At 55.9% G+C, this 23500-nt stretch overlaps 2 protein-coding genes across 3 annotated transcripts in view; both read right to left on the bottom strand.

The window, feature by feature from the left end:
* Window positions 1-176: 176 nt before the first annotated feature.
* Window positions 177-17699, bottom strand: Aif1l (allograft inflammatory factor 1 like). Its single transcript, XM_027945433.2, has 6 exons — window positions 17582-17699; window positions 17367-17428; window positions 7914-7980; window positions 5372-5413; window positions 3858-4020; window positions 177-2806 (listed from the first exon to the last, which is right to left on the bottom strand). Exons 1-6 carry the CDS (start codon window positions 17610-17612, stop codon window positions 2719-2721), a joined length of 453 nt encoding a protein of 150 aa, XP_027801234.1. The 5' UTR covers window positions 17613-17699; the 3' UTR covers window positions 177-2718.
* Window positions 17700-21196: 3497 nt separating this feature from the next.
* Window positions 21197-23500, bottom strand: part of Lamc3 (laminin subunit gamma 3) — a 51481-nt gene continuing 49177 nt past the window's right edge. For both annotated transcript variants that reach the window (XM_071601058.1, XM_071601059.1), the window contains exon 28: window positions 21197-22498. In XM_071601058.1, the coding sequence (XP_071457159.1) occupies window positions 22248-22498 (251 nt within the window). In that variant the 3' untranslated portion in view covers window positions 21197-22247. The remainder of the gene's footprint in view (window positions 22499-23500) is intronic.

The following is a 23500-nucleotide window of genomic DNA, read 5'->3' as shown; positions in this document are numbered from 1 at the left end:
TGGTTAGGCTCCATGTATGCATGATAAGTTAAAAAATATATTCTATGTCATGTATAACTAAAAGGAAAAAATAAAAAACTTAAAAATCTGCTGCTGTATAAGCTAGTTCTGCATTTGCTGACCCTCATCCATCCCCAAGATACACCAAGAAAGCCACTGGTCAATTTGTCTGTTTTATTTCCAATCTGTACAGGTGATATATACCCCACACGTACTTATACACACACATACATACACACAGCTTCATTCACCTGAACTTGTCTGACAAACTCCTTTTGAGTCATAGGGACAAAGCCATACTTAGCAGTCCCTGTGTTGCTGGTTACATTAGTTAAATTTGGTCTTTTTCAGAAAGAAGACAGTTAAAAGTCCCAAGAAGCTGAGCCCTTAGTCAGAGAAGAGTCTTGATGCCAACAGCCACAACCTGAAATACACACAAACCCCCTTCCCAGGGAGCAGTCTTAAGACCCTCTCTCCCAAGGGGTTGAGTTCCAGGAAGTGACTGATGGGACTTACCCCACGTGCATGCAGAGAACCCCTCTTCCCTGCATTTCCAGATTCTAGAGGTGCACCCTTTTCCTCTCCTCCCTTGAGGTTTCTGTAATCTCAGGAACCCACTGGAATAAACCTAGTTGGTTCTGTCTTCCTCTCAGAGAGGAACAGTCACACTAAATAGATGGGGAGTCAAGGAAGGCTTGCTCTTCCCCAAAGGTCCCAGTCTGTCCCAGAGAGAGGAGGAATGGGAGGGGTCAGGCAGTGGCTAATCTAATACCTCAGGAGAGGAAAAGGCAAGGTGGGGGTGGGGTAGGATCACATATTTACAGGGAGGAATGTTGCTGGGGTTTAAACTTCAACTAGTCCTGTGTATTTGAAGCAGCTCCTTAGGCTGAAGATCAGCCACTCATAGCCAAATTTTGCTCCTAAACTGGTTGAGACCAGAGGACTAACTCTCCTGGCCAAGTCTTCCTACCCTGCCTACTCTACTCCCTCAGGGTGCTGTAGGGGCAGCACCCTGGGCCCTTGATTATGGGCCTGTAAGGAGCCACAACTCCCAATCCTTTCCACCTTCCAATCCTTAAGGTTTTGCAAGACTCTTGCCCAGGCTTGGGCCAAGCTAGACACCTCAGGACTGCTGGGCAGTCACCCTCTTCCTAACATTCATCTCACTGTCATTGTCTGGGTTGGAGTTCCCCCTGGACTCTACATTCCATGAGTCTGTGCATTTATTGTGGGTTCTGAACTCCTAGCCTATAGCAAGTGTTTCATAAATATGTTTAGTGAGTGCATCTAAGTCCTGAGTGCACAGGGTAAAGGAACCCAGAACACATGGGGCCAAGTTTGAGGACTTCCTGCATGAGTTCTGAGAAGTAGGTCTCTGAGACTGGACCAGGAAGCTGCAGGGCAGGCAGAACTGCGGAGACAGACCTGCTCGATAGGTAAGACCCAACGCCGGCTCAGAGGCCCTGGGGAGTGCAAGTCCTGGCCCAGGGCCTTCAGAGCCAGTGAAGCCTTCCCCAAGTACTGACCTAGGAGATTGCCCCTTCCCACCCCTTCCCTGTTTTCAACAGTGAATAAGGCAGCCCAAGGCAGAGGTGAGGTGTGGACAGGGGTATCTGACCACCTGGACTCTGGTCCAGGCTCTTCCACCCCAGATTAACCCCCTGACTTTCGGCAAGGCACTTAACCCCTGTGGGCCCCCAGAGAGAAGACTGGCCTACAGGGTGGATCAGGGCCCTAAAATCCCATGAGTCTGTAAGAAAGGACCCAGGTGGCCTCAATTCAATCCCAAGCTCAAGGTTTTGAGCAAATTGGAAAGGGAGCATGAGTTAGACAGTGGACACAGCACGTGTCAGGTCCAAGTGGGAGGACTTAAAGCTTGTAACAGGTGCTCAATAAATATCTGCTGAATGAATGAACACATGGTGTGAGGAAGGCGAGTGCAGAAGCAGTTGGGTCCAGCAGGCTTCCGTTAGAAAGGCCACCTCCTGGGCCTCAGCTCCTGGCTCACAGTGGTGCTTTTCTCCAGGGGCACTGACTCCTCATCCTCCCCCAAGCCCCTGGCCTCACCTTTGCCTCTGGAGCCTTCTACTGCCCTAGCAAGGGTCAGTGGGACTGCACCATCTCTCTGAGCTGCCTGTAAAGATGTGGCCAGGAAGCAAGGCTCCAGGGCTCCTTCTGGTCCCTTTTTAAGGGACTCAAATTGCCAAGCTCTTTTCCTCCCCACCATCCGTTCTGAGGATGAGCAGAAACATGGACCAGGGCGGAGGTCAGCTGGGGCCACATGCTGGCCCACCAGGAGCTCTGGAGGCATGGAGCTGTCCAAGAAAGGCCAAAGGAGGTCCTGCAGCCTTGTTCCTACCCAGGGTCTCCCTCACCAGGGCCAGGTCTGGAGCCTGAACTCAGCTCAGACACATTCTGGAAGGATGGACGGCTTCACCTCCCAGAGTGGGGGACACAGGCTTCCGGCTGCCTGCCCTGTTTTTGGGTTTGTTGTCAGCCCTTCTGCAGGACGTGGGCAGGTGGGAAAAGGGAGGGATGGGGCCCAAGGCTAAGGACTCCCGACCCAGAACCCCTTTAAGGCAGATAATCTGTGCTTTACAAAGAGATGATGAAACAAACACACCACAACGAACAAGCAAACGCACAAGACAGATCACAGGGATCGGGAAGGGCAGCGCGACAGGAGGGAGGAAGAGCAAGGCGGGAGGCAGGGGGTCCTCAGGGCAGGCTGGCGATGTCTCTCTCCGGAGGGGGCCCCACTGGCTTGGGGCTGCTCTCGTTGGCTTTTCCTTCAAACATCATGACTCTGGTTTGGACACGGAGGAAAGAATGAGAAAAACAAAACAACAGAATTAGGATCCCTTTCCTCATCCAGAAAAGTCTCCCCAGCCTTCATATCTGCAGAGTGCCCCCCAAATCTGTCCTCTGGGGGATCCTTATGAAAGCCCACACTGGCAACTGCTGGGGTCACAGCGGTAACTTGACCCCCCTGCCACACAGGCGGGGTGAGGCTCCAGCCTTCAGACTTCCAGGCCAAGCGCCCTCCCCTGTCCTTGCTGTCTGAGCAAACTGGGGTCTTCAAAAGCCTAACCAAGCATGGGGAAGGGGTTCCAAATGGAACTTTTGGGGGGAACAGCCTGGATTTGAATACCAGCCTGCTGCTTCTCAGCTGAGCGACTTGAGCTAGGCCCTCAGCCTCTCTGGTCCTCAGCAACTGAACCAGGGGGTCGTGAACTAACTACTGAGCCTCCTTGGTCTTTGGTGAACTCCTTCATAAAATGAGACAGGTATAGTGTACTTTCGTACTTTAGAAAAAAATGAATCTTACGTCATAAAAGCCAAGTAGGGTTCCTTTTCAGCTGTGACAAATGACAAGAAGACTCCAGGGAATTTCCCTAATACTCTTCAGTGGGGAAGAACATTCAGGGCATGAGTTCAGCCACCCTGTTAGCGGCTGGCCATGAGCAGGCGTTAGGCTGAAACCCTGTGTCATCCCACTAGCCCGAAGGACAGTGCGTTGAAGAAGATGCATATCATCCCATTTCACAGATGGAGAAACTGGGGCTCACTGACTAAGGTAACTCAATCAGGGTCATTCGGGCCACAAGTAGTAGCACCAGGATTCAAACTCTGCCTCTTTTTAGAACTGATTTCAATTCTGTTTTATGCTCACAACAACCCTCCCGGCGGCAGTAGGGTTGATTTATAAATGAGGAAACTGAGCCCAGGGAGTGCTGACAGACTCATCGCCAGTGTCAGCAATTTGACAGGCAGGGATATGAGGCTCAGAAAAATCAAGTCCCCACCACTGGCCAGGGAATGGCTGTGCCTTCAGAGGCCCACAGGGAGGTACTCACAGCTTGAGGACAGCTGACCGTTTCCCCAGCATCATATTCACAAAGTCTCGGTAGGAGATGGTGTCACTGACTCCACCTGTCACCTCCGAGATCATCTTCTTCATCTCCAGGTGGGTCTTGGGGACCCCAAGCTTCTCCATCATCCTCTTTAAAGACATCAGGTCTGCCGGAGGAAAAGCAGGTCCACTCAGTGCAGACAGGCGGCTGAGGCTGAGCTCAGAAGCCATGGAGGCTCCCCTCCTGCACCCCAGATGCTTGGCGGAAGATCAGCCACGAGTGTTCCTCCTCGATGGGGGACAGGCCCATCACGAGCCCAGTGCTACAAACCTGGGCTTTTGGAGTGGGCCTCCGGGAGGGATAGAGCTCTGCCATCCTTGGCTGCGGGACTGGGGCAGACCATTTAACTTAAACCCTGCTTCATCAGCGGCAGAATGGGTTGCTGGGGTCATTCAGAGGCATGATGCCTGGAAAGCTCTGGCTCAGACCAGGTGCTCAGTAATGGAGCCATTGAACTTCACACTATTATAGTGATCTCTGCTGTCCCCTGTGGTTAGAGTGAGCCCCGGTGCCCGCCCTCCTGCTACCCAGAGAGTTACTGCCCGGTGGGAGTGGGGAGGTCAGGGAGTGGGCCTGGGCCCAGGCATTCAAAGTCAGCCTCTTGGGCACAGCCTTGTCAGGTGACTAATTGCCACCTGCCACTCCCACCACACTGTCCTCAAGTCGGCCTCAGCTGGAAGGGGGAGAGAGCCAAAAATATCCCTCAGAGCAGGAAAAGCAACAAAAGAACAAAATTCAAGAAAAACAAGGGAGGCACCAAAAAGTCACTACACCCCAAGGGGCCACCACCAAGATCTGAGGCAACTTCCGCAGGATTGTTCTGCAGTGGACAATGGATAAGTGAAGGAGGGCGGGAGGAGGGCTGGGCAGGGGCTGAGTTAAGGGCTGGGAGCACTGTGGTAAGGCAGGGCAGGCAGGAAGGTGCCAGACTGTCCAGGGCCCTTCAGAGCCAGGCAGTTCCTACAGCACACAGCCACGGGGCTGCCCCAGCTGCCCATCAGACTGGAAACTGGCAAGACCTTTCCGGAGGGAAGCTTGGCAGATGCTTCAGAAGGCTCATGTGCAAGATTTGCTCTGAAGAAATAACCAGCAAATGGACCAAGATTCATGTACAAACATGCTCTTCACAGGATCACCATGGTCGAAATTGGAAATCATCTGAATGGTCAATACTTGGGTATTGGCAAAATAAATGAGTCCATTCCTGTGATGGAATATCATGTAGCTATGAGGCAGAAGAACCTATTCAGAACCAAAGGCTGGGCTCTGGGCCCACCCCTCAACAACTGGGGGCCCCAAGCAAGTCCTTTCACCTCTGAGTCTTGGTTTCTGCTCCTGTGAAATGGGGGTGATTGAACCAGCCTGACCCTGTTGTACTGTTGCCGGTGAGGCCGGAGCTTTGGATCCCAGGCCTCCACCCACCCTGCGCCCCTGCCCCCGGCCTCCAGGCCACTCACCAATCTCGCCTTCGTTGTTGAGGTCAAACTCCATGTATTTTTCTGAAAACGAGAAGCAACACCTGGCATTAGCCTGGAAGCAGCATCTCTCCCTGTGGGGTCCAGGGCCCCTGGAGGGGGCTGACTGGGTCCTGGAAAGCCCTCAATGCCCTCCTCAGCCATGGAGTCCTGTGGCCTCAGCCATGGTCTCTTCTGAAGATAGCTGTGCCTGCATCACCCCCACAAGATCTGGGAGGGAAGACAGCAGGGGGCCACTCTGACCCTGGTACTAAGAAGGCAGCTGCTTCCTCCTGGGTCCCCATGGGCCATCTGCATCTGAATCTGCTGCCAAGTGATTGGAACAGATTCTCTGTCCTGGAGACTTAAGTCCAAGGGTTAGGGCAAAGGCAGGAAGGGTGTTTCAGAGTGTCCCAGTGACCCAGAGATCCCCGGGTTCAGAAACCAACAGAAACGCCCTTGGGCGTGCAATAGCTCATAGTGGCAGACACTCCCTACAGACCTCACCTACAGACTCTGAATTAAAATTCCTGGGTCAAGGAGTCCTGGAACTCCAGCAGCAGGGTGGACGAGGCAAGGTGATGAGCTTGGCGTCTGCTGACAGGACAGTATGTCCATAAACCATGTGGCCTTGCATGGTCACCCTGCCTCAGCAGGAAAAGCTGCTACCTTCTGGGTGGCCTGCCAGTGCCCACCCCTCCACCCCAGCCCATGGCTTCCTGGCTCCCACCCACTCCCACCTGTTGTCCCAGGTAGTCCCAGGCCCATTCCTCATGTCTTTGGGGTCCCCCACCCCTGTTTCTGAATAGGCTCCTCCATCACCACTGAACCCTCGTGTCCCTCCTCAGAGTACATTTTTCTCCAAAGTGCCTAGTGTGATCTGCTCCCCACTCTGCCCCACCATCCCATGGCACGGCAGTGTTCCCGCCGTGTTCCCAGGCCTGCAGTGGGCCTGTGCCATAGTGAGCACCCACTTGGACAGCAAATAAGTGAATGATTCAAAGACCTTTCCAGTCGCTTGCTTTCCAACATGACTTCCTGTGGTCCCAGTCCTGCCCAACAGACCCAGTGCTACATCTCAAGGAAGACAAGTAGAGAGGACGTTAGACCCTGGGACCCTGTCTCTCCTCCCAGCAGACCTGCTGATGTCCAGAGAGGAGGGAATCGGCTGCCTGGGGCACAGGGGGTCTTTTTCCTGTTTCTCTTCCCCTGCTCTTCCCCACCATTCTGGTGATTGAACCCCTCTTTATTTTTCATTTGAGCCAGGGTCTTGCTAAGTTGCTGAAGGCCTTGCTGAGTGGCTGAGGCTGGCCCAGAATTTGCAATGCTCCTGCTTCAGCCTCCAAAGCCACTGGAATTCCAGGTGTGCGCCACCAGGCCTTACCGTAAAAGGCATCATAGCAGGGGCTGGGGTGGTGGCTCAGCGGTAGAGCGCTCGCCTAGCGCGTGCGAGGCCCTAGTTTCGATCCACCACATAAAAATAAATCAAATAAAGGTACTGTGTCCAACTACAACTAAAAAAATTAAAATTAAAACATTAAAAAAAAAAAAAAGCACCATAGCATCCTGGTCGTGAGCAGCGGCTGACTCTGCCATAGTGAGCCTGGGACTGCCTGCCCACGACTCCACTCCATCTCCTCCTCGAGCCTGAGTTTCTTTGTTTTTTAAATTAACGACTGCACCAACTCCCTCCTAGGGGATGGGGTGACTTGGGGAGCTCACCATGCAGGCTGCTAGGGAACGGGCACCTGCCGGCTATTATGCATATCATTAGCCATCCAAGTCTTGCCGCAGAACAACTGAGCTAAGCGATTCGAGGCACACTTGGCAGGTCCTCTGCTTGGAGCAGGGGGGACGCTCACAATGCAGATGCTTGGGAGGGGGCTGCGTCCTCTGGGATTTTTACCAAGTGCCCTCTGTAGAGTCCAGCGCTCCAGTGCCCCCAGTGCTTCCCCGGGGCGAGGAAGGTGGGTCTGCCTGGCTCCTCGTATGCCAGCTCCTGTCCTTTCCAGCCACGGGCTGGGAACCAAGCACCAGGGCCCCGAACAGAGGGACCTTTATGCTGCCCCTCTCCCCACGCGGGCTCCCAGGGCCTGTTTTCTTTTCATCCCGTGCTGCTGGGATTCAATGGGCAGAAACTCTGCCCCCCTGCCCCACTGTGGTGACACAAACGTCCATTCTCCACAGGGGCTCCTGAGACGCTCCACTGCTGAGGGGGAGAGGCAAGGACGGCTCACAAAGAGCGGATTGTGTGCTGGGCCCCGGGAGCGAGCGGGGCTGGACAGGGCGGGCAGGAGCCAACCTGAGTCCTGCTGGGCGGCCCGGAAAGAGGGGCAGGGCCTGCAGGCAAGGGGCCCACGGTGGCAGGGAGATGGGCCTGCTTCAATCCTCAGGGGACCCCTGCCTCGAAGCCTGCCAGGAAGAGGACCATTCTGGATGAACCGGTCACAGGCCAGTCCTGTGAGGTTGAGGAGTCCCGTGTGCCAGGGGCCCAAGGGCCAGCCCAGCTCTCCCCAGAATGACAGGGCAGCCAGCCCTAGCTCACCTTTGAAGGCCGAGAGCTTTTCTGGCAGGTTCTCTTCATCACTGTACTTCTGGTCACAGAGGAACTCCTACCGAGGCAAGAACAGAGCTGAGCAAGGGTTTGGGGACAGAAGTCGCTGGCACATGGCCCCAGAGCCTGGCTGCCTTCCCTCCTGCTGGGCGGCCAGGCATGACCAGGCAGGGCTCGTCCTGTTGGCCCTGGTTTCCTGTCAGCCCCCAGAGGCGAATCCCCACATTCTACCCTGGGGTGGAATTTTGCTCAGCAGCTTGGGGAGGCACCTGGAGGGTCTGCTCTATAAACCTGCCCAGCTTTGGCAGGGGGCCTGTGCCACGGACCCCTGCCCAGTCCCCGACTCCAGGATCCAGGAAGCCGAAGGCCCCAGCCATGCGCCTGGGTCCATCCCTGATTCCATAGGTATGGGATCCCAGCAATCAACTGCCCCTGCACCTCTCTTGCCTTAGCCACCAGCTGGGGGTAACCAGAGACTTCTGCTGGGTCTATGTGATTCTCCTATCAATCAGCGTATCACATTAGTATCTTCCCTGGCCAGAAAATGACTGCCACAGCTCTGGAGTCCATTCCCCTCTCACCTGCTTTGTCATCTGTAAAACTGAGGTTTTAATCTCTAGTCTGCTGCCCCTCAGATGCTGGGAGAGGCTCAAATCAGCGAGAAGTGGCGAGAACCTGCATCACTAGAAGGCAGTCCAGGTTCCGATCACTAGTGGGAAACAGCACGGCTGCATTCACCTCCCTGGGCACCTGCGCCTCCCTAGGGACCACTCCTGGGAGAACCACACCAACGTTCAGTAAGAGCAGGTTTGATTGTGAGTGTGAGGCAGAATATGGCCTCTCTGTGGCTCCTCCACCTCAGCTCAGGGCCCTTCAAGGGGAGAAACCCACCCAGCACATGGCTCCCTCCGGGGGTTGTGGGAGGGGTCTGGCTGCCCTCTAGCATTTGCTAAGACTTTGACTGTGGCCAGCACTGTGTCAGCTCAGTAGGTCTTCCCAGACACTCTGTTCTGATTTTACAAGTTAACACGACTCAAGTCCCCAGATAGCCAAGGAGGCCCGGGGCTGGACTGGAACCTGGGTCTGCCAGTCTGCAGCTGGACTGAGAGCAGCCCGGGGCCCACAGGGTCTAGCTGGCTTGGTCAACCCTCACTGGGGCCTCACTGCCATCACTGGTCCTGCCTCTACTTAGCTGGACTGGGTCCTTCTTTCCCTGCAACCCGGAAACTGCCCCACTCGGGGTTGGCTTTGTCGAGGACTCCCCTTGATCCTGACTCCCTCCCTGCTCTCCTCCACTGCTTCCCTACCCCATTCTCAGACCAAAAGTTGGAAAATTCACCGTTGTCTGTGACCTGGGAGGACAAACCATGACCCTCCCAGGGTCCCAGATCCCTCATCTGTCCAGTGAGAGCCAGCTGAGGTCGGAGGTGCCCAGACCTGAGGGAGCAGTCAGGAGCTCAAGGGGTACAGGAACAGGGGGCTGCCAAGTTTGCATTTTGCCAATAAAGGCTTTTCTGTGCCTCCTGTGTGCCAATCTCTGAATTTTAACAGGGGATCCATTCAGCCGAGGCCCAGCTCACTACACTACCCTGCCTTCCCCTCACTTTATCAAGAACTGGAACTTTGTTGGGAGGAGGCCCGAGAACACAGGCAGGCCCAGCATCCGGGAGCCTCTGCAGGCCTCTCGGCTCCCATGCTCTGGCTGACAATCCTGCCCCAGCCCCAGCCCATAGGTACCAACCACCCCAGGATCTGGGTCTACCTGGCCCCCCTGCAGGCTGTGGGCTCAGGAGAGAGACACAGTTCCTGGTCTTAGAGACAAATCCTGCACACGGACAGACCAGAACAACAAGGCAGCAGCGGAGAGCAAGGCCAGAGCAAGCATAAACTACAGACGCAGCTAAGAATGGCTTCTGTTCACTGGCCCCAGGGGCCAGGCTCTCAGCAGGCAGAGCCGCTGGGCACGTGGACATGGATGATCACCTTTACACCAAGAGAGGGCTTTCTCCTCAGCACAGGGCACCATCTGACACACTGTTTAATTTGAGAACCCCCTTCCTGCCCTCCACCACTAGTAAGGGACCTAACCACCCTGGCCTCTTTTCTGTGCCTCCTGTGTGCCAAGCTCACTCTCAGCTCAGGACCTTTGCCCCCCACATCTACGCATGATTCTCTCCATCACCTCTTTCAAGACTTTGGCTGATATCACCTCTATGAGGCCATCGCCCCCACCCCCCATTTATGCTGTCCACTGCAGGCTGTCCCTGCTTCTAATCCACCTTGCCGTGCTCTATGTGGGATGAGCTGCCCCTGGCACGGTTTCCACTGGCATTGCTTGGTATGGCTACTGTCCACTGTGTCCCCTGCTAGGACGCAGGATCCACATATAGATGCTCAATAAACATTTCCAGGATGAGCAAACGAATTGGGACTCAGAGAAGATAAATAACTTGTGCTGCACAGCAAGGGGCCAAGCTGGAATAAACTCCACAGGGGGTGCTGCCTGGGCTCCAGCCTGTGCACAGCTGAGGATTGGAAGCCTTCCAGGAAGTGGACACTGGCAGGAGGCAGGTCTTCAGCCTCAGGTCCCAGGAGGACATGTTTCTTGTACTGGGATCCCCCGGTGCCCAGCACTCAGCAATGCCCAGCATAGAGCAGGCACTCGATAGCATCTGCTGAAGGATGGCAAAGATGCCATCGGCCTACAGTTACTTCCTCCCCTCTCCCCCCTGAAACCACCAGACTGTTTTGCAAAAGTGTGTGCGTGTGTGACAGAGGTGGGAAGGGACTCAGGGAACAGTCTCGTGTCTTTCCTCACAGCCAACAATGACAAATGCTAGGACCAGAGTGGCCAGGGCAGGGGAGGCAGCTGACCGGTTCATGAGTGGGTGGGCAGCCTTCCTGCCCGAGTGTAGGGCAGCTGTGCCCTGGCAGGGGGTGGGGGAGGCAGGCTGGGGGCAGGACACAGCTCCCACCCGCTCCAGACTTGCAGTTCCTGCCCACACACAGCCCAGCTTCTCCCTGCAGCTACCCTCCCTCCACATCCCTGCTGGGCCTTGGGCACAGCCCTGCCCAGGGAGCAGGCACCCTCTCTATTCAGGACCCACCTTGGCCGCTCTGACCCTGGGCCTATGGGCAGAGGAGAGACTGAAGTCACCCCAGATATTTGGAAGAAAAGCAAAAAATCATAAAGAAGGCAGACTTAGAGCCAGAAAGCCCGAGTCGGAATCCACTTGGTAGTTTTGTGGAAATCACTTCATTTATCTGTCTCCGTTTCCTTGTCTAAGGAATTTAAAAAAGCTCATATCTAAGGCTGGGGTTGTGCTCAGTGGTAGAGCGCTCGTCTAGCATGCATGAGGCACTGGGTTTGATCCTCAGCAGCCCATAAATGTAAAATAAAGATATTGTGTCCACCTAAAAAAAAAAAAAAAAGCTCATATCTACCATCCAGGCCTTTCCCAAGAACTACAGCATGCAGGTTAAGTATGTGTAAAGTGCTAGATTCGACACTTGGCACTTAAGACATGCTAAATAACTGTTAGGTCCTTATTATTACTGATTTCTAACATTTCTGTCTGGACAATGAGGTTCCCCTCCCCACAGCCCACCATTAGTTATCAGACCGATGTTCCCTGGATCAGGCTGGTTGTGAGTTCTCACTCCCACTGTCTATGCACCCATCTGACAGATGGGACAGCAGAGGTTCAGTGAGGTAGCTCAACTTGTTCAAGAGGACACAGGGTCTGTCTCATTCCACTGTCCCCGCTTCAAATAAGAAGAAGGGAGGCTGGCCACAGGTTTCTAGGCAAAGCCAATCCTGCAGGCAGCTTTACTCAGGACAGCTGCAGCCGGTTATTCCGGAGGGCACAGCCTGTAGCAGTGCTATGCCAGTCTCCTCCCAACTCCTCCCCGCATCCAAACTACGGAAATGCAAGCAGGTGGGAGCATGAGGGGGCCGCACAGGAAGCAATAAGCCCACCTGTCAGTGCTCAAGGGCCGGCGTGCCCCACAGGTGCAAACAGGAAGGCAGCAGAGAATGAAAACATCTGCCCAGGCACTGACCCCAGAGGGCCTCCTCAGAGCACCCCGTTGCTCTCCTTGTTCAACAGATGGGGACAGCAAGCCCCAGAAAGGAGGCGGTCTTGCCTAAAGTCACAATGCCGGGAAGCCCCATGTAGATAAACTCTGGGCACAGGATGTGTGGGCAGAGGGATGGGGGGGTTGGATCAGTTGCCCTGGTGCCAATCCCGGCTCCAGCATTTAGTAGTTCTGTGACCCTGGGCAACTTGCTCTACCACTCTGGGCCTCAGTGTCTTCACCTGCAGTGCAACACAATGAAGGACCTCCTTATGAGCTGCGGCAAGGATTAGGTGAGCTCTCTGCATTGGAAGAGCCCGGTCCCAACACTTAGGAAGAGCCGGTCATGACCACCATGCATTGGGATCATCCAAACTCAAGCCGTCCCAAGAGACCAGTCACACAGAGAAAGCACCCACCCACTGCTCTCTCTGCCTGGACGTGCCGGGAAGTCCTCCTGACATTCTGTCATGGAGGGCAGGCTTCACTTCATCCTCAGGCTCCTGACTGACCTTCCAGTGCCAGCCATCCACAGGGGACAGAGTGCTGGCTTCCATTGCAGCCCCAGGGAACAGTCCCCCAGTCTTATGGGCTCCCTGCTGCCTGCTCGGTCATCCACAGTCTCTGATGCCCATGGGTGCACCCCACCTACCCCAGAGCCCTGTCCAGGTGCTCAGGCCCAGGATGGGCCAATTCCAAAACCACTGGAGGCTGGCGGCCCCTGCTCGCCTTGGAACCCTGCCACCTGCCCACAGCTCCCTGACTTAACCCCCTTCTGGGGCTGGTACCTCTAGCACCTTCTCGCAGACCCTTGCTCCCGGCCCTGCAGGCCTGTCTTTATGTATTAGCCGCAGCAGAATTTTAGGGTGGGCAGATACCACCATCTTGGAGGCCATCCAAGGGGCTGGCAGCTGACGCCCTGGGCAGGAACCACAAGGAGAGGCAGCCCCATTCCAAGGCCAGGAGGCCTCCAACGCAGTCCACAGGCTCTTAAAGGGCCAGGGCCAGGCCACAAATGCCCGCCAGGTCACCTGGCAAATAGCAGGAGCCTGTAATGTGCACCCACAAGGACAGCAGGCTCATATTCCACAGGGCTTGGGGCCTCATCCGGACACTGTGTCCTCGCCAATAGATGGGGAGCTCAAGAAAAACACCCCAGCAACCACATAAATGAAGCAAACCCTGCAGAAATTCCATCTCCAGCTGACTGTGACATGGCCACAGCGAGGTCACAACTGACCGGACCTGCCGGGGACACTAAATCCCCAGAGGCTCACGTGGCTACTTATCACCATCTCCCTTATAATATATTAAGGGAGAGCAAGAGAAAGGGTACCCAGCAATGCCAACTGGGCACATTCACCTAGGCAGGGAGAGAGTGGTACAGGAAAAGAGACGCACCTGTGTATCTACCTGGGTCAGGTCTCAGAGGTCATATATGTCCCAGAGGGGCCAAGGGCACGTCCACCCTGGGCAGAGATTCCCAGCAAGCCCTGCCAGCTCCCTTCCAGTGAAGATGGCACCACTGGACCTCTAAATGTGACAAGAGATGCTGAGTGCCCTCCATCTGACCCTGGAGGGCTGGGACTTCAGGATAGTAGCCAAAGATCCTTATCCACATAAACAAGAAGCCTGTGTCACCATCAGACTGCAGCCACCTGGTGGACAGGGGCCAGGGCATCTGGAGTCACACAGACCTGCCCCTGCCACTTCCTGGCTGGTGACCTTGGGCAGCGGACTTCATCGGGCTGAGTCTCTGAACCTCGAGTCACGGTGATCCTCACCCCGCGGGATGTTTCAAGATCCACACTGACAGCCTCTGACAGCGGATGGGGCGCTCTGCTGAAGGGGGTCCGTGAGATGACACATGACAAGCCAGGTCAGGGACACAGCTCACACTGTAGTAGTAAAGGATCCTGGCTGCCCGCTGGCCAACTCGAGAGCAGCCCTACTATCCTCCCGGCTCCTCCTGCTCCCCCCAGGCACAGGCCACCCAGACCCACTGCTGGAGAAAGTTGCTCCCTTTGCCATCTAAGGCCGGGCCTTGCTGGCCTGGGGTCACCTACATTCCACCAGGAGACGGGGAATGCCAGCTATGTGGCAGGAGTAGGAGGTGCCCTCTGAGCCTGCCCCTCCAGCGGTACTAATGTGCACATGCACAAGCGCACACAGGACAGGGGCGGGAGTGGACACCCACAGAGGAGCCAGTCCAGAGTGGAGCCTGAGCCAAAGGTCTGGGTTCAAGCTGTGGCTGTTTCAACCCAGGCCATCTACTCAACCCCTCTCAGCCTTGTTTCCTGTAAAATGGGAAGAACAGCAGCCATCGTAGGGCAAAAGTGACGTTTGCTGAGATTGTGCCCACAGCATGCCTGGTACAGCACTGGCACCTTCCAATTGCCCTGGAGACACTGGCAGAAACTAAAGTGAAACCAAATAAAGCAAAATACGTATGGCCCCCGTCTCCCTATGCACACCCAGATCTTCTTCCACTTTGACTTTTAAAATCTCTTAGAATAAAAATTGCTAAGACTGGGTCTTCTAGAAGCTGCCCACACCAGGGAAGGAGAAAGGCCCCAAAGGAAACAAGTGTGTTGGCCCAGAGAGGCCCTTCAGAGCTGCCAGCCCAGGGGAGTTCTGCCCCAAGCAGCAGCCAACTGGTGCCCAAGCTGTTGGGGACAGCAGCAGGTCATACAACCCCCAAGCAGTGAGCCATGACACCCTGACTTGCATGGTTTCCAGCCTCCACAAGGCCACTGGGCTCTGCTCCACCCACCCCCAGAAACCTCTCTAGCACAGTGAAACTGCACCCAAAGGAAGGCTGTCCAGGCTTCCGATTTGGTTCTCTCTAGAATATTCTACTCCAGGATCTTTCACTGAGACCACAGTGTTGGGTGAATCAGACTCAGACCTTCAAGCAGAACAACTCTCAGGATCTAGTCATCTCCACTGATTTTATTTTATTTTATTTTTGGTACCAGGAGTTGAACCCTGGGCACTTAGCCACTGAGCCATAGCCCTTTTTTATATTTTATTTAGAGACAGGCCTCACTGAGTTGCTTAGAGCCTCACTAAATTGCTGAGGCTGGCTTTGAACTTGCAATCCTCCTGCCTCAGCCTCCTGAGCCACTGGCGTCACTTACAGGTGATAACGGGCATCTCCACTGATTAATGCAGAGGCACTGGAAGGGGCAGGGCCCGCTGCTCCCACTGCAGCCAGGAGAAGCAGCCAGGATGGGCAGTTCAGTATCTCAGGAATATCCCAGGTTTCCACTCCCTAAACCCTGAGGCCCCAAACAGAAGACAACAATCCTGACAGCTGTCTGACCTCCCACCCGCACTCTGCACTCTACACAGATTATCTCCCTGAAAAATCACAACCACCATTATCTTCTTGGCAAAGGAGACCCAGAGCGGTGAGGTGGCTTGCCCAAGGTCATGGGACCAGTGTTTGGTAACTTCCTCATGACTCTAAACTAGCGTGGCCACCTTGACCTGCTGTGGTCTGGAAACAGCTCAAGGTTCCAGTTGGATCCTGAAGCTTCCTTCAACTAGGAGCCCACACCCTGAGTCACAGCCTGGACTCACATAATGGGTCTTGGGACAGCATCTAGGCAGGGACAGGGCACGAGACTGTGAGCCCTACTGCTGGCTCCTGTGTGTCCTGGAGTTAGCTGCCTGCCCTCTCTGGGCATTAAGGCCCTGAGATGGTTAGAACACAGCCCTTTCTTGCTCACTTTCTCCAGTCCCAGTGCTGTCCAAATCAGTCCCTGATAGCACAACCCTTCCTCTTTCTGAGCCAAGCCGGTCCCTTTCCTGAAACAACCCCATCCCAGGCACCCTTACCTGCATCCACAGTATGGAGTGGGCACAGAAAGTCCCATGCACTCAGCTCCTTGGCCATCCAAATGCAGTCACCTAACCCCCATCCCCACCCCCACTCCTGCAGCTGCCTCTGGCTCAGGGTCCTGCTGGCTGTGGGTGGATCCAGCCAGCTCAGAACCCCACCCAGCCAAGAGGCCCAGGGGGCTGTATGAGGTCAGGGTCCCAGGCTCCTGTCCAGAGGGTTAGAGTAGCCAAGACCGAGGTCAGCCTGGTGCAGAACAAGCTGGGAGGGAGCCCGGCAGGCCAGGACCCCTGAGCCTCAGCCTGATGTCCAGACCATCTTTCAGCTAAGATCCACATGGTACGAACCCTGAGGTGCCCAGAGCCCTCCAGAGAACCCCACAGCTCAGTGGATGACAAGAGACAGGCCGCCTACTTCAAGGCCATCCAAGAAAAACTAGGAGGAAATCAAGATCAAGATGCTGGCAAGAGGAAATCCTTTACCCAGCTCCAGCCCCTGAGCCCACCTCTCCACAGCCTCTACCGGGGCTCTGCTGACTCCACCAGCTTCCACCTAGGACCCTAAGCTGGGCTCAGGCGCTAGACACCCCGTGCCCAAAAGAGCCAGCAGGAGGAATGCCAGGCTTGTTTCAGTGCGTACAACTCTGCCCTCAGTTAGGAAGCAGCCTGGGAGACGCCTTCCTCAGCAAATACCTCTAGTACCCTCCCGGGTGCCTCCCCAGTGCCAGTGCTGGCTCATGCAGGCTGCACACCTGCCCTCACTGAGTTCTCACAGTGACCCTGCCCCCAGGTGACAGGCCCTTGAAGACCGCCAAGCTGGTACATGTCAGAGGCCAGGTCTTGCAGGCCCCTGGAGTGCGCTGCTGTGGTGCCTCTGACCTTGACCAACCCAAGCAGTCCCTGACAACCTTTCCTCATCTCCTAGGATCCACACGATCATTAACCAAACTTATGTAGAGCTCCTGTTGTGTGCCCGGCGGCAGCTGGAAGGATTTCTTTATAGAAATTCACCAAAACCATCAAGAAAAGCAAGTAGTCCCCGCAGTAACCTTTCCTACAAGTTGGAAAGAAGCTGTGTGTTGGGGCAGAGTGGTAAGAAGGAGGCCACAGGGAACCGCCAACATTTGACTGAACCAAGAGCCTATGTTGTGTGGTGGAGAGCCTTGGCCTGGGAGTCCCTTCTGGCGCCAAAACCCTGCGCGGGTCCCTAGCGGGCTTGCAGGGAGCCCACATCCAGGCTGGCAGCAGCTCCTGGAAGGGCCCCACCGCCCTAGCCAGGGTAACAGCTTGCAACCCGAGACGCCAGGCCCCGAGCAGGGAGGTGGAGCGGACCTACCTGGAGTCGGAGGCGAAAGGGCTGGGGCCAGAGCGGCAACCGAGGGAAGCCCCGGGGAAGGGGGGGAGAGGGTAGATTTTGCGGCGGACACTGCCTGGCTGAAGGCGGCACCGCAGGGCAGTGGGAACCGCCAGGGCCGGAGGCGCGCAGCTGGGGCGACCCGCGCGCTGCCCTGGGCCGCGGCTTACCCGGTTGATCTCCGCCAGCCTCCTCTCCTGCCGGGCTTTGAGCAAGCCGAACGCCTTTCCTCCTAGAGGAGACAAAGAAGCGGCCGGGTAGCGGGGCTCCCGGGCCACGCGTCCCCTCCCGCGCCGGGTTTCCGCGCGCCGCGCGCCCCGCGGTCTGCCCTGCGCGCACAGGTGGGGACGCTGCGCACGGGATGGCTGGGGGACACGGCGCCTACCTTGGAACCTGTTGCTGAGCGCGACCGACATGATGAGCGCCGCGCTCCCGCCGGCTCGGGGCTTGGCGGCCACCGCGGGGGACGAGGAGGAGAGACTGGCGCCTGGTCCGAGCTTCGGCGGCTGGTGGTGGCGGGAGCGAGGGGCGGAGGAACCGCGCGGCGGCCGGACACACCCCTCCCTCGGCCCGGGCCCCGCGTCCCCTCCCCTTCCCTCTCCTTATCCCCTCCCCTCCGCTCCCCTGGTCCCCTCCCCTCTCTTCGTCCCCTCCCCTCCACTCCCGGGCCGCGGGCATCAAAGCGGCTATTATGCTGGCGGGGAAGCCCGCCGCCCGCCCCTCTGCTGAAGGACCGGGACAATGCAGTGCGCGGACCGCGCTCAACCAACCCCTCCCTCCCCACCCCTGCCTGGACCTTGAAGGCGAGTCCACCTGGCGATCTGGGTACACACTTCGTGGGACCAGGACCCGAATGAGCATCAAGCGCGGTCGCGAGGCACGGATTACCCGCTCAGCCAATGAAGGCTGTCGCATTACTGAAGCTGTTTGCGCAGTAGTGCCACTGTGACACCAAGGCCCTTTAAGTCAATTAGATGAATTTGTGTCTTGTTAATAGAACTGTCTTAGGCTCCCTCCCACTGTGTGCCAGGCGCTCGGCATAGCACACCAATCATTGCAGCACTCTCAAAGTTCTGTGAAATAGGACCTGGCATGCCCATTTTACGGAAGAGTAGGGAAGCCCAAGCCTGGGAAGGCACCCATAAAGTAGCCAAAAAATCCAGAGAGGAGGACTCAGGATGCAAGACCTGGGGACTGGGGCTGGGGTGGTGGCTCAGTGGTAGAGCCCTGGGTCCAATCCTCAGCACCACATACATGTAAAATAAAGATCTTGTTTCCACCTAAAACTTAAAAGAACTGGGGACTTTGTAACTAGAGTGGCCATGAAGTCTAGTGTCCAAACCAGAACAGTTTGAGAGTGGAAGGGCCAGTCCTAATCATTATGCTGGGGACACTGGCATGGACAGGCACTACCTACCTGGTCCAAGGAAGACTCCATCAGCACATGATTGGATCAGGGAATCTCTTTCCCCACAGACTTTGTCTCCACCAGAACACTTAGAATGGGGATCCTGGGGGCTGGGGTTGTGGCTCAGTAGTGGAGTCCCGCCTCACATATGTGAAGCCCTGGTTCGATCCTCAGCACCACATAAAAAAAAGAAAGAAAGAAAGGTGTCGTGTCTATCTACAATTTAAAAAATAAGTAGACAAAAAGAATTGGGATCCTGGGACCAGCCGATCATCTTTTTTTTTTTTTTTTTCCTGACTGCCAGTGGAGAGAGTAATGGCCAGGCTGTCCCCAGAGTGGGGCTAGGCAGAATGGCATGTGGCCAAAGTCAGCTCAGTCATTCGAGGACCAGTCCCCAGCTCCCCAGCACGGCCAGCTCCAGTTTCTCCTGGTTACTCTCTGTCCATTCACTCCTAGATTTTGGATTTGGACCACCTGTATGGCCATGGTCAAGGGACTTGATCTGCCTGAGCCTCAATCCTCTCTTCAGAGTGGGGAAAACAAGAGCATGTCACTAGGTGGGGGCTGTTAAAACTTTTTCTCGATGGTTTGAGCAGAGCATAAAAGCCTGGAGAGAAGCAGGACTTGGGAGTTATACCCTGGCAGATGGGAGAATGTCTACCCGGAGGCCAAGGAAGGGAATGGACTTTGAACAGGGTCTTCATAAATGCAGCTCCTGATCCAGGCTCACAAAGCCTGGCACCCTGGCTAGTTGGGCTGGTTGACCTGGCTCAGCCATCCGGTGGGACAGAAGCCACCCCACTGCTCAGCTGCATTGCTAGCCAGATGTTCAGCAGCTGCCACATTCCACCCAGCAGTGAGCAGCCCCACCTCTGAGGCCAGAGAGTGGCTCTGCATACATCAAGCATGATCAGTCACGCGAGTCATAAGCTGTCAGGCCCGCAGTTCATCACCTTGGATGGAGAGGAAGCCTGTTCTCCACCCACCAGGATGCTGGGACTGGATTTTGTTGAGCCCATGCCTTGTCAAGAGAGGCATCAGAAGGTCTGTCAACAGGGAAGCTGTGGGTGTGGACCGGAGGGACTTCAGACCCTGTCCCAGAGGTCTTTGAAGAACCCCTATCTCCTCAGCCTTGCTCACATCAGACCCCTATTACCAAATTCCCAGTGGAGCAACCGCCTCCCTCCCAGCCTGGAAATGTACACTCCCAAGCTCAGCTTAGTAGTGCTGACCACATTAACCTTGCCTTGATTTTAAGGATCTCTGTGGAGGAGTGTACCCTCCTCTACATGCCATCCCTGACCAGTTGTTGGGCCATCTTTCATTGTGTGGATTTGAACCGAGTTAGGATCCTCATTATCCTGAATGGGGAGGAGGGTTCTGAATCCAGCTGGGTGGATCCCTCCCGGGAAGCTGGAGCCAGGACAGGTGTCCACCTCAGTATCTTTTGCAAGGATTTGACCTGATGTCATGCAAACCCAGAGCCCTGGGGTGGGGTTGTCCTCTGCCATCAAGTACAAGAAGAGCTAAGAAAGTTGATCTGCAAAAGGGAAAGACCTGAGCTAATAAGAGAGAGAGAGAGAGAGAGAGAGAGAGAGAAGCAGAGGCCGAGACCAAGAGAGGAGGTGGGGAGAGTAGGAGCAAGACCTCCCAACCACGCAGGCTCATTCAGGCTGCCCCCAAGGCAGGGCAGCCTTTCCCACCCCAGGGTTCCAAGAGGTCCTTCCAACAGACTCTCCTTTTCTGCCTAAAACAATTCAGGAAGCGCTGTGGGCTTGTGGCGGGGAACCCTGATGGAGTGTGCTCTACCACCCCATCCTCCACCGGGGTTTCCAGAGGGACCCATGCTGGCCAGGCCCACTCCAACCCCAGACTGCTGCCTGGTCCAGAATGCCCCTCCCTGCCCCCGTGTCCTCACTAGCCTCCCTCCCTACTCCTTGCTGTGGGACTCAGTTGTTGTCGTTTACAGTACTGGGGACAGAACTCGAGGTGCTCTACCACTGAGCTGCACCCCCAGCCCTTTTTAGTTTTCTTTTTTGGGACAGGGTCTCCCTAATTGCTCAGGTCAGCCACAAACTTATTTTATTTTAATTTTTTTTCATACTGGGGATTGAACCCAGGAATGCTTTACCACCGAGCGAAGTCCCTAGCCCTTTTTCATTTTGAGATAGGGTCTAAGTGGCTGAGACTGGCCTTGAGCTGTGATCCGCCTGTGTCAGCCTCTGAGTGGCTGAGATCACAGGTGTGTGCCTCTACACCCAGCAGGACACTATTTTGAGATCACTATTTCCTGCCTCAGTGTCTCCACCTAAACCAAAGGTCCACGGAGGGCCTCTCTATCCATCTCTCAAGCTCCCCCAGCCCCTGGACTTTGCCTGACAAGTCCCCCCGCCCCCGAGCCAAGAGGAAAGTGGTGCCGTGGTGCTGGGACCTTAGCAAGGCTCCCTGTGGGAAGAGCTCCACTGTGTGTGGACAGGAGGGGTCGGCACACGTCCATTCCACCTGCTCGCTGGGCATCTACAGAGGCACTGCCACACGTGTACCCACAGCTCGGCCTGGCTACCCACCAGCAGTAAAGGATCAAAACACATGTCACCAGCTGGGGAAAGGGTCCTTTATTTCCTCATAAATAGGTCCACGTTGCCACACGTTTCCCTTGACAGGGTGAGGGGCACGGGAAGCAGAGGGAGGAGGGCACAAGTCACCACTGTGCCAAGGCCCTGCTGACCTCTGGAAGAGGGCCCAGGAGAGGGCAGAGGAATGCCAGGAGGAAATGCCGGGAGGCCAGAGGCCCCAGGGCCTGGCCACAGGAGGACTCCCAGGCAGGACAGACTGGAATGGCGGCCAGGGTTCCACACCCGCAGGTGGTAGACAGAGCTGCAGGGCCAGTTTAGGAAGTGTCAATCAAAGTTAACCCGGTCAGCAGGGACACAAAGGGGTGTTCCCAGTGGCCTAAGGCCCCATGATCCAGGTCCCATTGGACCCTTGAGGGCCTGGCTTTCTGGACAGATCACAGGCTGAAAGGGGACCAGGGCCCAGGATACCTGCAGCTGAGTCTGGGGCAGACCCAGACCCTGGAAGGGAAGTGTCCAGAAAGACAAGGATGTCCCTGTCAGCAGTGGGACTTGTCCTGCTGGATTAGCAGACCGTGCTGTGGCCTCAGGGGACCCTGGGCCTTGGGTCTAGCTCGTTGCAGTCCCTCTCATCTTCCCAGGTGCCAGTACTACTTGGGCCCCTGCTCTCTGGAGCTTGGAAGCCTTAGCACTGCAGGAAATTTGCACAAGCTGCCCCGACCTGCAGAGGGCGCCCACACAAGGCGGCTCTCACCGCAACAGAGGACTGACTGTCCTGTGTGCACGCAGCGTGATCGGGCACCAGGAGACTAAATGCGTGTGTGTGTCTTACACAAATGTGCAGGGAAGATGTCCCAGCAGGGCCTTACACACAGGGCCACTTGTGAATGGGTCCTCACTACTTCCAGGAAGAGGAAGACCCAAACCCACCAGGGAGGGAGGATGGTATTCACATGGGGCACACGGCCCCCTGTTTTGGTGGTACGCCTGTGTGGGCACACCTGTGGAGGGGTGTGTGTGCCCAAGCCAGCAAACAGGAGGTGGGGAGTGTGTGCTGGGACCTAGGGGCCTCACTGCCAACTGGCACAGTGTTCGGGCAGGCTGTGCAGAATGGCCTCCAAGTTCTGCTTGTCTGCGCGGATCTCAGCGAGGTCGTTCTCGAAGCCCTGAATCTGCAGCTCCTGCTGCTCCGACTCCTGCTCCAGCAGCCTCAGTTTCCGCTGCAGGGCTCCCCGTGAGCCTAGCTGTCGTCTCAGACCTTCCAGTGCCCACTGGGTCTCATTCAGGGCCTGGGATGGGGCCTGATGGGCATCCAGTGACCCTGCAGAGAGGCACAGACACCCTCAGCAGGAGCCAGCTCCCTGGTGGCCCCAGGAACCTGTTCAGCCCCCATCCCAGGACTCTTCCCAGCTCAAACCTCCCGGAGTCTGACCGCTCACCACCTACCAGGGAAACACAGGACTGGGAGGGCTGTGGGGGCCATGAGGACCCGTGGATCCCAGCAGGCTCATGGGCACACTTGGGAACTGCCCGCCTGGTGGCCCTGGATAGTGTTCACTTCTGTGCATGTACTACTACCATTGTCCAAAGAACCAAAGGCCGTGCTGAGTCCTCTCTGAGCCCCAGTTTCCTCTTCTGCAACAGTGCGAGAGAGGCCCTATGATCCCACGAGTGGAACGTGCTGCATCTGTTCACCAAGGGTGCATCTGTGGGCACCACCTGTGTGCGGGGCATGGGGTTTGGGGGTGCTCTGGTTGGATCTGGAATGTCCCCAAAAGTTCATGTTGAAGGTCTGGTCCTCAAAGCAGTCACGTTCAGAGGTGGGGCTTTGGGAAAACACTTGGCTCATGAGTGGACCTCATCCATGGATCAGTCCATGAGGGATTCCTAATCTGATGGCTTGATTGGGAAGAGGCAGAAAGTGCGGGAGGTGGGGGCTGGCTGAAGAAACTGGTTCCTTGGGAACTACATCTTTTTTGGGGGGTGGGGGGCTACCAGGGATTGAACCCAGGGGCTCTTAATCACTGAGCAATATTCCCAGCCCTTTTATATTTTTTAAGACAGGGTCTCACTGGGTTGCTCAGGGCCCTCACTAAATTGCTGAAGCTGGCCTCGAATTGGGGATCCTCCTGCCTCAGCCTCTCAAGTTGCTGGGATTGCAGGTGTGCGCCACTGCACCTGGCTGGGAACTACATCTTGTCCTTCCCCTTCCTTGCCTTCTCCTCTGCTTCCTAGCCGCCATGCCATTTCACCTTGGTGTTCTCCTCTACCGAAGGCCAAGAGTAATGAAGCTGTGAGCCAAAATAAAACTTTCCTCCTCTAA

This window comes from Marmota flaviventris, chromosome 13 (genome assembly GCF_047511675.1).
Source record: "Marmota flaviventris isolate mMarFla1 chromosome 13, mMarFla1.hap1, whole genome shotgun sequence".
NCBI lineage: Eukaryota > Metazoa > Chordata > Mammalia > Rodentia > Sciuridae > Marmota > Marmota flaviventris.
The sequence above is the reverse complement of the archived record's forward strand: the minus strand, read 5'-3'. Positions and strand labels throughout refer to the sequence as shown.